This window comes from Salmo trutta, chromosome 14, assembly GCF_901001165.1.
Source record: "Salmo trutta chromosome 14, fSalTru1.1, whole genome shotgun sequence".
Lineage (NCBI taxonomy): Eukaryota > Metazoa > Chordata > Actinopteri > Salmoniformes > Salmonidae > Salmo > Salmo trutta.
Window position 1 is genome coordinate 77,350,721 of NC_042970.1, and position 14,769 is coordinate 77,365,489.

The following is a 14,769-nucleotide window of genomic DNA, read 5'->3' on the forward strand; positions in this document are numbered from 1 at the left end:
CTCCACAAGCAACTATGAAAAGAGACTGTTCATTACATGTTAGTCTTCCTTCAACCGTATCCAGGTGCTTTATTTATACAGCAAAAGGATAGAGGTTTAATAGTTATTATAGAACTTATTTTTAATATTAGATACATACAAGAATTCAACCATGTTAACAAATAAAATAAAAATCAGTGACATTACAACATGGATTGATATTTACTACATTCATATGACTAGAGAATGTCTTAGGGTTTGTGTAGGCGTGTGGGGTTCAGCCCCATCCATCTGTACGTGAGGACCAGACCCACACACTGTTTAGCAGAGATACTGGATTGTCCAGTGGGGCCACCCACTTCCCCTCGTGTTGAGGAAATTATAGTGATGTCATTGTCTGTCGTGTGAATGATAAGGCTAATGAAAGACTGAGTAACTGACGTGAACTCAAACTCCAACTGACCTATGACATGTGATCTCTAGCCCAAACAGTAGTATACAGTTACACCCAGACACTGACCTAAGGCTAGTTTTACATTGCTCCTTAAGAATTGAGGGTACACTGATCCTAGATCTGTGCCTACAGGGTGGGGGGGGGATAAGGAAGTTTCTAACTATTGTCCAATAATCCTCCAATCACAGCGAGTTTCCTCCCTCCCCATCCAATCACACATTCCTCTTCCTCCCTCATTGAAAAACAGGGGAGTGTTTCCCAAACCCCACAGAGATCACATGCTCGGGCACGGCGCGGGTGTACCACTCGGACCACGCCCCGTCGTACACAGACACCCCAGGGTGCCCGCACTCGTGGGCGGCGAGAGCCACGTGGCAGGCAGTCACACCCGACCCACAGGACACGCAGAGCGGGAGGGAGAGGTCGACACCAGCCTGGGTGAACATGGTCTGGAGGTCTTCACGGGGATGGAGGTGACCGGACGGAGAGAGGAAGGAGGAGAAGGGCATGCTGATGGAGCCAGGGATGTGGCCTGGCTCAGTATCTGAAAGAGAGGAGGAAGAGCATGAATGGGTGACAAAAAGGACAAACAGAGGGAAAGGGTTAGTGCTGCTGGGTGAATTTCCAGTCTAAAAATGCTCCCTCTTCCTGTGTCGTTTCCATGCCAATAGAGAATACTCAAGAGATCAAAGTCCCCAGCCGGAGAGACACTTATAGGCAGATGAACACTGAAATGTGTGAAAGAGCACGTATGTAATGTGTGTGTGTGTAGGACAACTTCAGAATAAATAAAGTACACCCACATAAGACCTTATCGCCATAGAGGTAAATTAGAACACTTAGAACGAATAGAGCGTCCCCATAAGGTAGATTAGAACACCTGCAATGGATAGAGCGTCACAACAAGGGGTATGCTCTAAACTGGTACAATACCAATCAAGTGCAACAGTCAAATCTACAGAATTGTATTCAGACTACTACTATATGTAGTGTTTCCACTCCGTTCACTACAGTGTGTGTGCATGCATGCCTATGTGTGTATGGTACACAATTGTGCTGACAGATGTTCTGATTTATGACCCAACCTCCATGTTTGCTTATCAGCTTGTGCAAACAAAAGGAGGCCTATGGCTTGCGTCTGCAAACGTCATCTTGTGCAAAGCCTTGCTTCCTCTGTCCTCGTCTCCTCAATTCCACTCAAAGCTTATTGGAGGAAGAGGTCCAAAGGAAGAACCTTGGATCCTCTCCTTCAATGAGCTTTGGAGAGGAATTGAGGAAACAAGGACAGAGAAAGAAAGGATTTGACAGGCAGTAAGTAACATTTCAGACCAAGTGTGCACCCAAAAATCCCACCCCATTTCCTACATAGGGCTCTGGTCCAAAGTAGTGCACTATGGGCCCTGGTCAAAAGTAGCGCACCATAGGATGCAGCCAGTGTACGAGGAGGAAGTCACACGTTCAGCAGGTCTGTGCCTCAGGGCCAGACGAAGTCCACATCCCATAGATAACACACCCATTATCGATCGCAACATGACAGCTGAGAGAAACTGGATCATCTAACATGAGCAATCTGTCAGTCTATTGTGTTGTTGATTATGGGTCAAAGTTCAATGGAGGAAGAGATCCGAAGGATTGGAGGAGAGGAGTGGGCTACTCCGTGATCAGTAGTTGGTCTAGGCCTATTGATTATAGGTCAAAGGGGGTTGTTGTTTAGGTTTACCCCCACAGTTGGAACCCTGTTGGCCTATCAGCAGAATTGATCAAATGCTAAATGAGCTACTAATAAGGTGACATGAGCAGGCCTCCATACTTGAAGTTATGGCTAGTTATACACCTATTGTAGGCTACACATTTGTGTTTATATCTTTTTTTGCATTTTCTTAAAATGTTTAACTCTGCATTGTTGGGAAAGGGTAAGTAAGCATTTCACGGTCAAATCTACACCCTTTGTTTCCGGCACGTGACAAATACATTTGACTTCACCTGACGTATTTACACTGTGTGAAATAACATCAATGCACTTTCTGTGTGTGTGTTGCTCACTGTCTCTGGGTTCTGGATCCACCCCTCTGAATCTCCCCCCTGGTCTGGCATCGACCACCTGAAATTCTTTACTATCCAGATTATCCAGGATGTCCTCGTACGTCTTCACCCAGGAGCGGTTCAAAGAGGCCCTAAATTCGGTCTGCTCGGGTCGGGAGTACCGGTCACTCACTGGAAGTCCCTCGTTCGCCCAGTTTTTGAGTCCTCCATTCAGAACCGAGACAGAACTGTGGCCGAAAACTCGGAACATCCACCAAACTCGAGGCGCAGAGAACGCGCCGAAGTTGCTAGCATCGTAGACCACGACGTGCGTATCGTTCCCAATTCCCAAATTTCCAACATAATCTGAAAAAATGCGCTCGGATGGCAGCATATGATCCAGCGGAGAAGTTTTGTCGCAGCACTGGTCTATGTCAAAGAAGGCTGCACCCGGAATATGCCTCTTTTTGAATTCGCTCTTGGCGTTGCGCCTGAGTTTGGGTAAGTACCAAGACGTGTCCAAGACGCGGAGTTTGGGGCCGACCCGTGTGTCTTTGACGGCATCGAGAAGCCACTTGGATGCGACGATAGCCCTCACTTGGAGCGCCATGGTTGAACGTGTAATTCCCGACGGTTGCAAAGGTGATACAGGTAGAACGAGAGACGGGTTTTATGGGGAGAGAGAGAGAGAGAGCTGTCCCAGGAGAAATAACACGCCCCCAATGCACAGCCTGTAGTTACAGCTGAAAGTGAATGGGGGCGTCACCATAAGGCCAACAGACATTCATCAAAATTAACAGCAAGGCAACTTTATATAAATCGGTATTCGGTATTTCCGTCATGTTTTTTTTTATTTTATTCATATGGAATTGTGCATAATTTGTAACATTTTATTTACAAAAACATATATAGACAAAAACATATAACAACTTAACATTTACATACATTTCCAAAAACATTAATGGCATCACACTTGTGTAACCGATGTGAAATGGCTAGTTAGTTAGCGGTGGTGCGCGCTAATAGCGTTTCAATCAGTGACGTCACTCGCTCTGAGACTTGAAGTAGGGTTTCCCTTTGCGTTGCAAGGGCCGCGGCTTTTGTGGCGCGATGGTTAACGATGCTTCGGTGGGTGTCAGTTGTTGATGTGTGCAAGGGTCCCTGGTTCGAGCCCGGGTTGGGACGGAACCTACACTGTTACACTTGCTCAGACCCACATTTTCCCACCGTATCCACAACGATTGAAATAGGATCAGATGATGAACTTTATAAAGCATGTATTTAAATAATTTTAAAATAATAATAAGGCTAAGTAACCTCATTAACATGACCTTATGTGTTTTCTATGACATGTCATCATTTTCCAAAAGCGAAAGGTATTTTGACAACAATCCGGAACCATTTTGTGATGGTGCACTTTGAAAATAGTTTTCACCCGAGTAGTGATACCCAAACACTATTTGCCGGATGTTGAATTCACATGTTATTTTTTACAGAAGCAAGATAGTTTTGCTAGATTTGCCGGAGAAATCTTAACGTTTACTCACATGTTTGTTATTTAAAAAGTAAAGTGCATATCAACATGTCGGCATCAATGATTCGGAGGGGACTGGAGTTGCTAAGCGATGACATAAAAGGTAAATTATCTACAGTAACCACGGTTTCATTAGCTAGTTGGGTCATTCCTACTTTGAGGTGCATTTTCTGCCCCTAGGAAATATCAGTTCTTATTTAGTGTAAAGTGTGGATTCCAAAGGCTTTAAGTATAATGTCAGGTGTTATGTACCTTAAAAACTCAAAAATAAGGATTCTGAAAGGGAATTTTATGCTTTAAAAAAAAAGTCAGTAGATGTAGGCGTTTTTGGTGTTATTTATCAACTTCCACAAGAAATATAAGCCATGACATTTATAACATCTTTAATCATTAACGTTTTTTCATGATCATTGTATTCATTATATATTTTCTGTTTTTCCCTGATATCACTTTCCACCCGTTTAGTTTGTTGTAATTCTCCATTTAAGAAAACAACCCCTTCCTACAATGACACCACATTCAGGAAATCTAATTTCTTTGATGGGAAAACTATGGTACAAAGCTAAATAAATATAAACACTCAGCTTTATCTGTTTTTCCATGTTTCATTTTAGTCTGTATGTCCAACTCATAAATGTTCACCCTGTTAGGCTAAATTATATATTTGATAGAGAAGTTAAAATCCTGTTCAAGTGTTCACCATTATGCGAGCTCAATCTTGCTCATTCACAGAGCTATGGCACATTTAGGCAAAACATTTCAACCCAGTTAGGATTATGCAACTAACAAATTGGAAAATGCACCCAAAAAGTTCCTGAGCTTGACCTGTATGTTTTTCGGAAAGTCAAACATCCTTTTTCTGATAGGAAAAAAAAACATGTATGTGTGTGCGTGTTCTAAAGTTTTGAGGTCCAAATGGTACCGCATTGTGGGAATGACTGAGCTAGCTATGTTAGCTTCGATGCAACCAAGATAGCGTCCAGCACAATATAAAAACTATCTCGGTTGCATCGAAGCTATAGCTATCTATGAAACACCAAGGGCACAGGTTGAGAGCAGTTTATGACAATTCAATTGGCTTTCCAGACGTAGATCTTTAGTTCGGTGATGTTCCTATTTATTGCAGATAAACGACATACTTTGAATAATATAAATACCGAAATGTCACAACGTGAAAGAAAGGTGCATTTCATACGTGTTGTAGTGAAACCCGTTATTCAAATAAAATTGTATTTGTCACATGCGCCGAATACAACAGGTGTCGACTTTATCGTGAAATGCTTACTCATGAGCCCTTCCGCAACACTGCATAGTTAAAAAGTACGGAAAAAATATAATTAGCAATACAAAAATAGGAATATAGTAGCTAACACAATGGAATACCAATAACGAGGCTATATACAAGGAGTACCGGTACTGAGTCAATGTGCAGGGGTACGAGGTAGTAATATGTACATGTAGGTTGGGGTAAAAGTGACAAGGCAATCAGCATAGATAATAAACAGGGTAGCCGCAACACGTGTGAAAGTGTATCTGTATGTATGTATGTATGTATGTATGTATGTATGTATGTATGTATGTATGTATGTATGTATGTATGTATGTATGTATGTATGTATGTATGTATGTATGTATGTATGTATGTAGTGTGTTGCGAGTGTCAGTGTTGTGAGTGTGCATAGAGTCAGTGCACAAAAAAGGGGGGGGGGTCAATGTAAATAGTTCGGGTAGCCATTTGATGAACTGTTAAGCAGTCTTATGGCTTGGGGATAGAAGCTGTTAAGGAGATGTTTGCAGCTGTAGAACTTTGAGGATCTGAGGGACCATGCCAAATCTTTTCAGCTTCCTGAGGGGGAAGAGGTGTTATTGTGCCCTCTTCACAACTATGTTGGTATGTTTGGACCATGTTAGGGTTCACATTGTTACAGTATTTATTCTATGCAAAGTAGTGTCATCTGTGCTAACACTTCCTGGTCACCACTGTGTGCCTATTTACACGTGACCTATTAGCCCATGTGAAACATCCCTAGACAGACCACATACACAACACACATGAGCACATAACATAAGCAGTCCAAAATGTCTCCGACACAAATGTCTCTCTCTCGCTCCCCCTTTCTCCCTCCCTATCTCCCTCCGCGGTGTCAGAAGGTAGCAAGAAGCAGAAGAGCGCGGCCAAGAAGAAGCACACACCGAGCAAGGCTGAGGTGATGGGCCTGGTGAGCACCAACCGTCAGGGCGTCAGCAGGCAGGTCCGGCGGCTGCAGGGGCGTCTCGGTCCGGGGAAGAGCAAGGCCACCGTCAAAGACAAGAGGATCAAGTCTGCCGTGGGTGAGTGGCTCAACGCGTTCGCAGGCACAAAGCATTTCTGTGCACTGTGTAGAAAAACAAACACATTAATTCATGTAGGGATGGTCTGGCACATATAAATATAGTCTAGTAATTCTATTGCTATGGTCTCTGTTCATGCTATTTCTATGTTCTGGTTGATGTCATGCAACTAGCTAGAATGTTTTTTTTTTTCTTGGGTTGAGGATCATGCTCTTCTCTTAGCTATTTGTTGACTTGTGTGTCTGAAGAAGGAAACTAGTCTGTCTGTGAAACTGGTGTCAGTGTATCAGCTTCCTTGTGTAGTCAAGGGGAATTCAACTCTTACCCTATGAGATTAATTAATTATACCCACCTGGTGTCCCAGGTCTATTATTTTTGCTCACGGGGTCGAAACATAATTACAAATCATTTGTAGACTGCAAATTAGTGGTGTAAAGTACTTGAGTAAAAATACTTTAAAGTACTACTTAAGTAGTTTTTTGGGGTATCTGTACTTTACCTTAATATTTGTAACTACTTTTACTTAAACTCATTCCTAAAGAAAATGATGTACTTTTTACTCCATACGTTTTCCCTGACACCCAAAAGTACTCTTTACAATTTGAATGTTTAGCAAGACAGAACATGGTCCAATTCACACACTTTTCAAGAGGACATTCCTGGTCATTACTACTGCCTCTGATCTAGCAGACTAACTAATCACAAATGCTTCGTTTGTAAATGATGTCTGAGTGTTGGAGTGTGCCCCTGGCTATCCGTAAAAAAATTAAATAACACATTGTGCTACTGGTTTGCTTAATATAAGTAATTAGAAATGATTCATCATTTTGATACTTAAGTACACCTGAGTCATTTTCTATTAAGGTCTCTTTACTTTTACTCAAGTATGACAATTCGGGACTTTTTCAACCACTGCTGCAAATTGACCGCAAGAAGCCCAAACAGATATAATATTTGACTAAAACATAATAATTTCTTATCTTGCTTACATTTGTATACGATCACATACAGTATCTCTTTATTATATGTGGGAATACTTTGGAACTTGAAAATGAAAATCACTTGGCGCTGATTTGCTTTTGTTTTTACAGTCTGTCCAATAATAAAAATGAAACGCTAATCAAATCAATAGAATCACACGGGCCGCCAGTTGAGGAACCCTGGTCTAGTCTGTCCGTAAACCTGGTGTCAGTGTGTCAGCCTCGTGGGCCGACTCCTTACCATCCTCTTTTGTCTCCATCTTGTGTTTCCATAGATTATGCGTAGGCCTTCTGTGCAAACTCCTCAGGTCATATCATTTAGTGTCTGTGTCATGGACTTCGTCTTGACCTCTGAACTGGGATGTCATGTCTTTGTGTTTCCAGAGGAGTTCAGGAAGAAGCAGGGGAAGAGCCATCTGAGCTCCAACCTGCTGTACTTCCTGGGGACGGGCTTCAGAGCTACAGACTCTGACACTATGAAGGTAAGAGACAGTCTGACAGTTTAAATGTCATGCCCTCTAAATACTACTACTATGGAGGATAGTTAGTTGAGGTCTTTGGTTCCTGTCATGACTTTTGATTTATTTGGTAAAATAACTGCAGATACATGTGAATTATGTTCATTAGAACGGAAAAATGCTTTAACATTTTGAAACGGAAAGCAAAAATGTAGTGTTTTATTTTATTGGATAGGTCCTATCCCTGTTTCAGTCCATTTGTCTTCTAAGTGCCTAATGAACGTGACCCTCTTATGGGTGAATCACATAGTCTTCATCTTCATTTCTTAGACTGTCTCCCCTCTTATTCCCCTTCAGATCGTCAACCAGAATTTGGGCCGGCAGTCTCGACACCGTCCGGACCGCCCGGTCAAGAAAGCCCCCAAGGAGAAGTCTGTGTTCACAGAGGATGAGTTCCAACAGTTCCAGAAGGAATACTTTGGCAGAACTGTGGAGGAGGGGAACTAGACAGATTCTAGTTCCAGAGACTTAAGGCTGCTTTCCAATTCCAGAGGTGTGCGCTTCACACTCCTTGCCATGGATTGCTAATTTCACCATTGTTAAAGGTCTAATGCAGCCGTATTTCAATATCGACTAATTTATGGATAACAATTAAGTATCTTACTGCGATTGTTTTTAAAATAACATGGTCAAAAATAAATAAAAATACCTTCTTAGCAAAGAGCAATTTCTCAAACAATTATCTTCCCATGACTGTCTGGGAGTGGTCTGAGTGGGGACGGAGAAAACTAGCTGTTATTGGCAGAGAGGTTGGAACTCTCTTATTGGTCTAGCAACTAATTTACCTCCTGGTTATGTCACCAGGCAGGCCAAAACTCCATCTCACCAAAACAGTCTGACATTTTAGCCGGTCTTTTCAAACAGCTTACTCTAACAGGGCATTTTCACAGTATTATTCCAACCCCCTAGGAGGGGGGGGGGGGAGAAAACAGTAAAATCACATTTTGGACTGCAATGGGCCTTTTAAATCCATGGGAGAATGTGGGTTCAGTTTCAGAGCCAATGAGGACTTGGTAAAGAGCTCGGACACTTGACGGACTTTAGTTTTTCACTTTGGACTCGGAATGTGATACTGCGCTACATGGACAATAAGTGACTGACTGTTAAGTGGCCTTGAGGCTCATTCCAAACTTGTTCTATTCATGCACGAGAAAATAGTAAACTTTCAGAGAAACAAAAGTATTGTTTAAAACTTCATTTTCTACTTGTCTTCAAATCGATTTTCAGAGAATTTCTTGTTTCCTTCTGTTAAAAAGATGAACGACGTCACTACAAAGGCAATAGAAATTCCCATCAAAAGCTTCATTATGCTGTATGTGCAGACGCTTTCATCCAAACCGACATTTTTTACATTTTTAAATTTTTAGTCATTTAGCAGACGCTCTTATCCAGAGTGCATACATTTCATGCATTTTTTAAATAATTATTATATATATATTTTTTGTACTGGCCCCCCGTGGGAATCGAACCCACAACCCTGGCGTTGCACACACCATGCTGGCGTTGCAAACACCATGCTCTACCAACTGAGCCATGCGTGCATACATTTTACATATCGGTGGTCCTGGGAATCAAACCCACTACCCTGGTGTTACAAGCGCCGTGGTCTACCAATGGATTGAATTTGAATAAACTGAATTCTGAGGATAAATGGTGATGGGAGTGCATCATCTTTAATCAATGGTGTAGACTAGAGAATTCCATTATGAATAAGCCCAACTCTCTTAGGCTGTGTTTACACAGCCACCCTAAAAACCCAAATCTGATTTTGTTTATAGCCAATCTTTTTTCTGAATGTCCACACGTGACCCATATCAGATCTATGCACATTCACACTTGATGTAGCCTCTGAAGTAGCACACAGATTTCACTGTTCCTTTAAAATGTGGGGTGGTTGTCATGGTAACGACGGGTTGTAAAAAATAATCTATAATAATAATTTCTAAACAAAACAAAATCTGATCCGAGTGTCCAGACAGGTCGCATATAGAGAGCAATTAATAGTAGTCCTAATGGCGTCTTTTTGTAGGCACTAACTCCGTCATGGTTCGTTGGCCAACACCTATTGAACCCTTTCTGTGTTTACAAATATTGCCACACGAGGGCGATGCGCGCAAGTTGGTGGCAGAACACGGAGGAGTTCTTATAGAACGCCAACAAAAAAATGCTATTTACATGTTGCTTATGAGTGCATTTCACACTACTTTTGAATTGTAATTGGGTTTTAAGTCTAATATAAATGTCCTGCTTAATATAATGTTTGTGTCATCCTCGCAAATCAACTGCATTATACTTAAGCACTTCAACCAATAAAATGGGTCTTTGTCTAGTTTTTGATACAGCCTATGTCAATGAGCGTTAGCATTCTAGCTAACAACTGCTGCATCCAAAATAGTTATTTTGCTAAAATCACAACCAAATATAATCTTAGCAATTGTTCAAGCTAGAATCAAAACATAATTGTAAGCGTATGTGAACCCCAAAAAGTTATGTTGTTTACAAGTAATAACGTAAATCTAGGCTATGATGAATGGGCGCAGGTGGCGATGGCTTTCTTACTACAGCCAAGAGTCGCGTGACGTCAGTGTATTGTAAAGGGGTGTATGGGAGCATGAATGGAGTTTTTGGATAAACACCGAAAATAAGGTCTGTGGTAAATACAGGCTTAGGAGATCTTATACGTTTTGTTCTATGAGTATCTTTATCAGCTAACGTCACTTTTTGTGAATTTTGAAGCATTTATGTAATCATATAAAGCACATAATTGGCTTCATAATTCATAAAGGTCATGTTAACTGACGGATATTATCTCATAGAACAAAACGTATAAGATATCCTAAGCCTGTGTTAACCTCAGACCTTATTTTTTTGGCATTTATCCCAAAACCCTATTCTTTGCCCATGAATTTACCCCATAGGAATGGCTGAACGAAGCAAAGGTAACTCATTTCCGTTTTTTAGTACCAGGATTGAGATCCACATATGGACGTGGTATAAATCGGAAGTCAAAAGATCAGATTCAATGGCTGTTTTTTTTTCACTAGTTGGTCTTTTGACCTATCATCTCTGAAAAACGATCCGATGTAAAAAAAGATCTGATGTGATTGGTCAAAAGACCAATTAGTGGAAAAATATTTTTCTGAATTGGCCTGCCTGTGTAAACGCATCCTTAATAGCCTACAGGGCTCTGGATGGAAGTAGGCTAACATCATAATTAGAGTGATTAAATATGGTGCAAGCACAGAGAGGTCAAACATTGTAGCAGTGAGTTTTAAAGTCATCACACTCCCACCTAGAGACATGTACTAAGAGGTGGGCCATAGAGAATGATAGAGGCCTCTAGCAGCCAAAAGGCAGTTTTAGCAGGGGCAGTGCATGGAGGGATTCCACCCTTTTAGTCAACTGGGTGGAGATTCCTATGGGTTGTAGCCTCAATGGCGCTGCCCATGCTGTCACATATATAATGGAACAGATATAAATATGAGTCCTCTATCTATCTCTGGTTAGGAGAATTAAGTTAAGGTCAGGAAAGGGATTAGCTAAAAACTATCAACTTTTGATGTCAAATTTGACAAAAGCTGTATCCAGTCTAGACATGACCTTATCAAGTGGGTGATCAATCAAGGTGATGATGGAGAAAGACCTTCCTTTATAGGCTCTGCCCCCAGAATAAGTAGATCGCAGGTGCAGCACATAAATGAACCAGTCTCCTCACTGACATCTGAAATGGTAAGGGCCTTGTCTTATCTGTGGAATAGTAGGACTCCGAGTCTGGTTTGATTTAACATTTAATGTGTTGACTGAATGAGAATACTTGGAAATTTGGAAATGTACCATACATGCAGTAGATGGAATGCAGACCGTGGGACATAGGACGCCTTCGTTAGCGGCCGTTCAAAAAAGCTGATCAAACAAGTAGATATTCGTCAAATCCGTCATGACTTGTGTTCGAACAGGCCCATAAGGTTACTAAAATCCGATGTCGCTGTTTTTGATGCATAATATTTAGAAGTTGTCTAATTACCAATATATTTAGATTAAAATGGTAACGGTTATCGAAGCTGTTTGCGATGGATAAAGATACTGAACTTTTAAAATCAATCAGATATTGACTGAATTATATCACACAATAAAACATTACTTGCATGGACAAACAATTGAGTTCAGGCATTTGTTGAAACTCAGGTAGGTCTATTACATTTATTGTAACATTTACGTTTTATTTTTTTCTGATAACACAAATCAGGAGGGCATCCGGTATTTTATGAACGACTCTTTCACCAATTCGATTCGGCCACCGACGTTCACCAAAACAATCGGCTCAAAAAGAGCCGTCCGTTCGAGAACGACCCATCACTAGCCAACAGCGGGTAAACTAATCTAGGCTACATGATGAGATTATTATGGGTAAGAGCGAGAATACTTTTATCAAGCATCGGTCACCAGAATAAGACCCTTAAATACATTTAATTTTGTCCATGGCATATTTAATTGAAATACTGTACAATTCCATTCATTCCTATGGAAGACTGCGCCTACAGGGAGTGCCAATTATGGCTGACCTGTTGCTTCAAAGCCTTTCAATGGCCAATAGCCTAGATGGAGATAGCATCAGCAATCCAGGGTTTATATTCGTCATTGATTTGGCCCCATATTAATAGAACGCAATGACTACATCAAGCGTGTGACTACAAACTTGTTGGATGCATTTGCTATTTGTTTTGGTTGTGCCCAATATAAATTATGGTAAATAATGTATTGTCAATTTTGTGAATAGAATGTTTCTGAACACTTCTACATAATGTTGATGCTAGTATAATTACGGATAATCCTGTATAATGAGTAAGAAAGTTGAGGCACAAATATCATACCCCCAAGACATGCTAACCTCTCACCAATAACAGGGGAGGTTAGCATTTTGGGGGGAGAGTATTTCTTATCATTATTCGCACTTCATTCAAGATTCTGTAATCATGGTAGCATCCACATTATGTAGAAATGTTCAGAAACCCAGTCTGACTCCCCCCAACAGTCTTCACCTCTGGTGCCTGTGGTGGCTAATTTCTGTATTGCCAAATGAGGAGAGTTACAAACTTCACACACAAGTCAGAGTTATACTTAAAACTACATCTTTAATAATTAAGATGCTTTTGCAAAAGCACTTGACCTTCAATGATGCTCTATCTCTAATCAACCATTGAAGAGTGATTACACAAAAGTACAAAGATCTTTTATACCCAAGATCCCCCCTCTCAACGTACATGACGAACAACAGATCTTAGGAACAGTTCAAAGGTTAAGTTTTGTATGAAAGATATCTATAAAACATAGCAGACAGCAACTGCTGTGTCAACAGTTTTGATTGTATAGACCAGTATCTGGTCCTCCTACCCCAAACTGGAACCGTCTCTCCCTGGTACGGTATAGAACAGAACCGTTAGCTCATCCAATGGCATAAATCAATTGACAACTCTAGATACTCCCATCTCAAGTAAACCCCCTCTTGACTCCACTCCTGGACAAGCTCACTGAGGGGAGTGACTTGCGCACAGACATTGTGGAGACAAATAATTGGTTCCCCATTAATCACGCCATCCCTTCACATGGTTTAACAGATACATTCACATATGAAGACAATGTTCCATTTTGTCCTCCCTTTCTAATATTCTGCATAGCAACAGAGATATGTCAAAGAAGTCTGACCTCTCCCCTCCCTGGGCCCCAAGTGACTGAGCCCCAGCTAAGGGAAAAGTGCAACTAAAAGACACCAGAGTCCACAGGATACATTCTAATGACAAGTATCTCACATAAGCATATTATGCAAATAAAACATCTTAATTATCTATGTTACCCAACTAATTCTGATTCATCCACCACATGCCCCACCCAAGGAAAAGCTTTCTGGGCAACCCTGAAGAGAGTGACCCCCTGATGAGATGGAGAATTGGTTCGCCCTCAGTATCTCCGATACACTTCACCCAGGGGTTGGTGAAGGCAGGGTAAGACACTGTCCATAAATCAAGAGATTCAAATCAACCCACCCTCTCTGCCTTCAACAGCTTCAGTTTGTCAGGCTATGGACTCTACAAGGTGTCAAAAGCGTTCCATAGGGATCCTGTCCCATGTTGACTCCAATGGTTCCCATAGTTGTCTGGATGTCCTTTGGGTGGCGGAGCATTATGGATACACACAGGAAACTGTTGAGTGTGGAAAAACCCAGCACCGTTAAAATTCTTGACACAAACCGGTACGCCAGGCACCTACTACCAAACCCTGTTCAAAGACACTTAAATATTTTGTCTTACACATTCACCCTCTGAATGGCACACATACACAATCCATGTCTCAAGGCTTAAAATTCCTTAATTAACTTGACTCCTCCCCTTCATCTACACTGATTTGAAGTGAATTTAACATGTGACATCAATAAGGGGTTGTAGACTGACCAGGTGAAAGCTATGTATGGAAAGAGCAGGTGTTCATACTGTTTTGTATACTCAGTGTACATTGTCTTAAATTCCTTTTTGTTTGAACTGTAGTTTCACTTTTTCTCCCATTGACATCAATGCATGGCTAAGTGAACATTCTACTTCAGTGGAAGTTACATTTCTCCCCAGAGTGCATGGTCTCTGAAATGACTTGAGTAACTTTTTTACTTTTCTCAGGCCACCTGCTATTCTTGACAGAGAGGAGTCCAGTTTAGATAACAGGAAATTTGTACGGTGAGACAAAATGAAAGCATCAGTCAGTCAGCTCTAAATACTGTCTTTAAGATTTTCACTTCATTCTTAAAGGATTTGTTTTCCAGACACAGATTAAGACTATTCCAGGACTAAAAAGCATTCTCAATGGAGATTTTCTGCTGAGATTGAGTCCAGGACTAGGAGTAATTAAATTCTAGGAAATTGGCCCCAAGTGGCATATTTTCGATGTAAAAGTACATTGTCTCTA

The 14,769-nt window shown here is 41.2% G+C and overlaps 2 protein-coding genes across 3 annotated transcripts; one reads left to right on the forward strand and one right to left on the reverse strand.

Annotated features, from left to right (window-relative positions):
* Positions 1–103: 103 nt before the first annotated feature.
* LOC115147449 (3-mercaptopyruvate sulfurtransferase) lies at positions 104–3,147 on the reverse strand. The gene is made up of 2 exons (XM_029689693.1): positions 2,477–3,147; positions 104–977 (listed from the first exon to the last, which is right to left on the reverse strand). The coding sequence occupies exons 1-2, from the start codon at positions 3,063–3,065 to the stop codon at positions 667–669; spliced, it is 900 nt and encodes a 299-aa protein (XP_029545553.1). The 5' UTR covers positions 3,066–3,147; the 3' UTR covers positions 104–666.
* A 750-nt stretch (positions 3,148–3,897) lies between these two features.
* Positions 3,898–8,997, forward strand: LOC115147450 (active regulator of SIRT1). 2 transcript variants are annotated; one of them, XM_029689694.1, is made up of 4 exons: positions 3,898–4,092; positions 6,138–6,320; positions 7,685–7,782; positions 8,116–8,997. In XM_029689694.1, exons 1-4 carry the CDS (start codon positions 4,038–4,040, stop codon positions 8,263–8,265), a joined length of 486 nt encoding a protein of 161 aa, XP_029545554.1. In that variant the 5' UTR covers positions 3,898–4,037; the 3' UTR covers positions 8,266–8,997. The 2 variants fall into 2 exon arrangements, with proteins under 2 accessions (XP_029545554.1, XP_029545555.1); XM_029689695.1 differs by having other exon boundaries at positions 6,141–6,320.
* Positions 8,998–14,769: the final 5,772 nt, after the last annotated feature.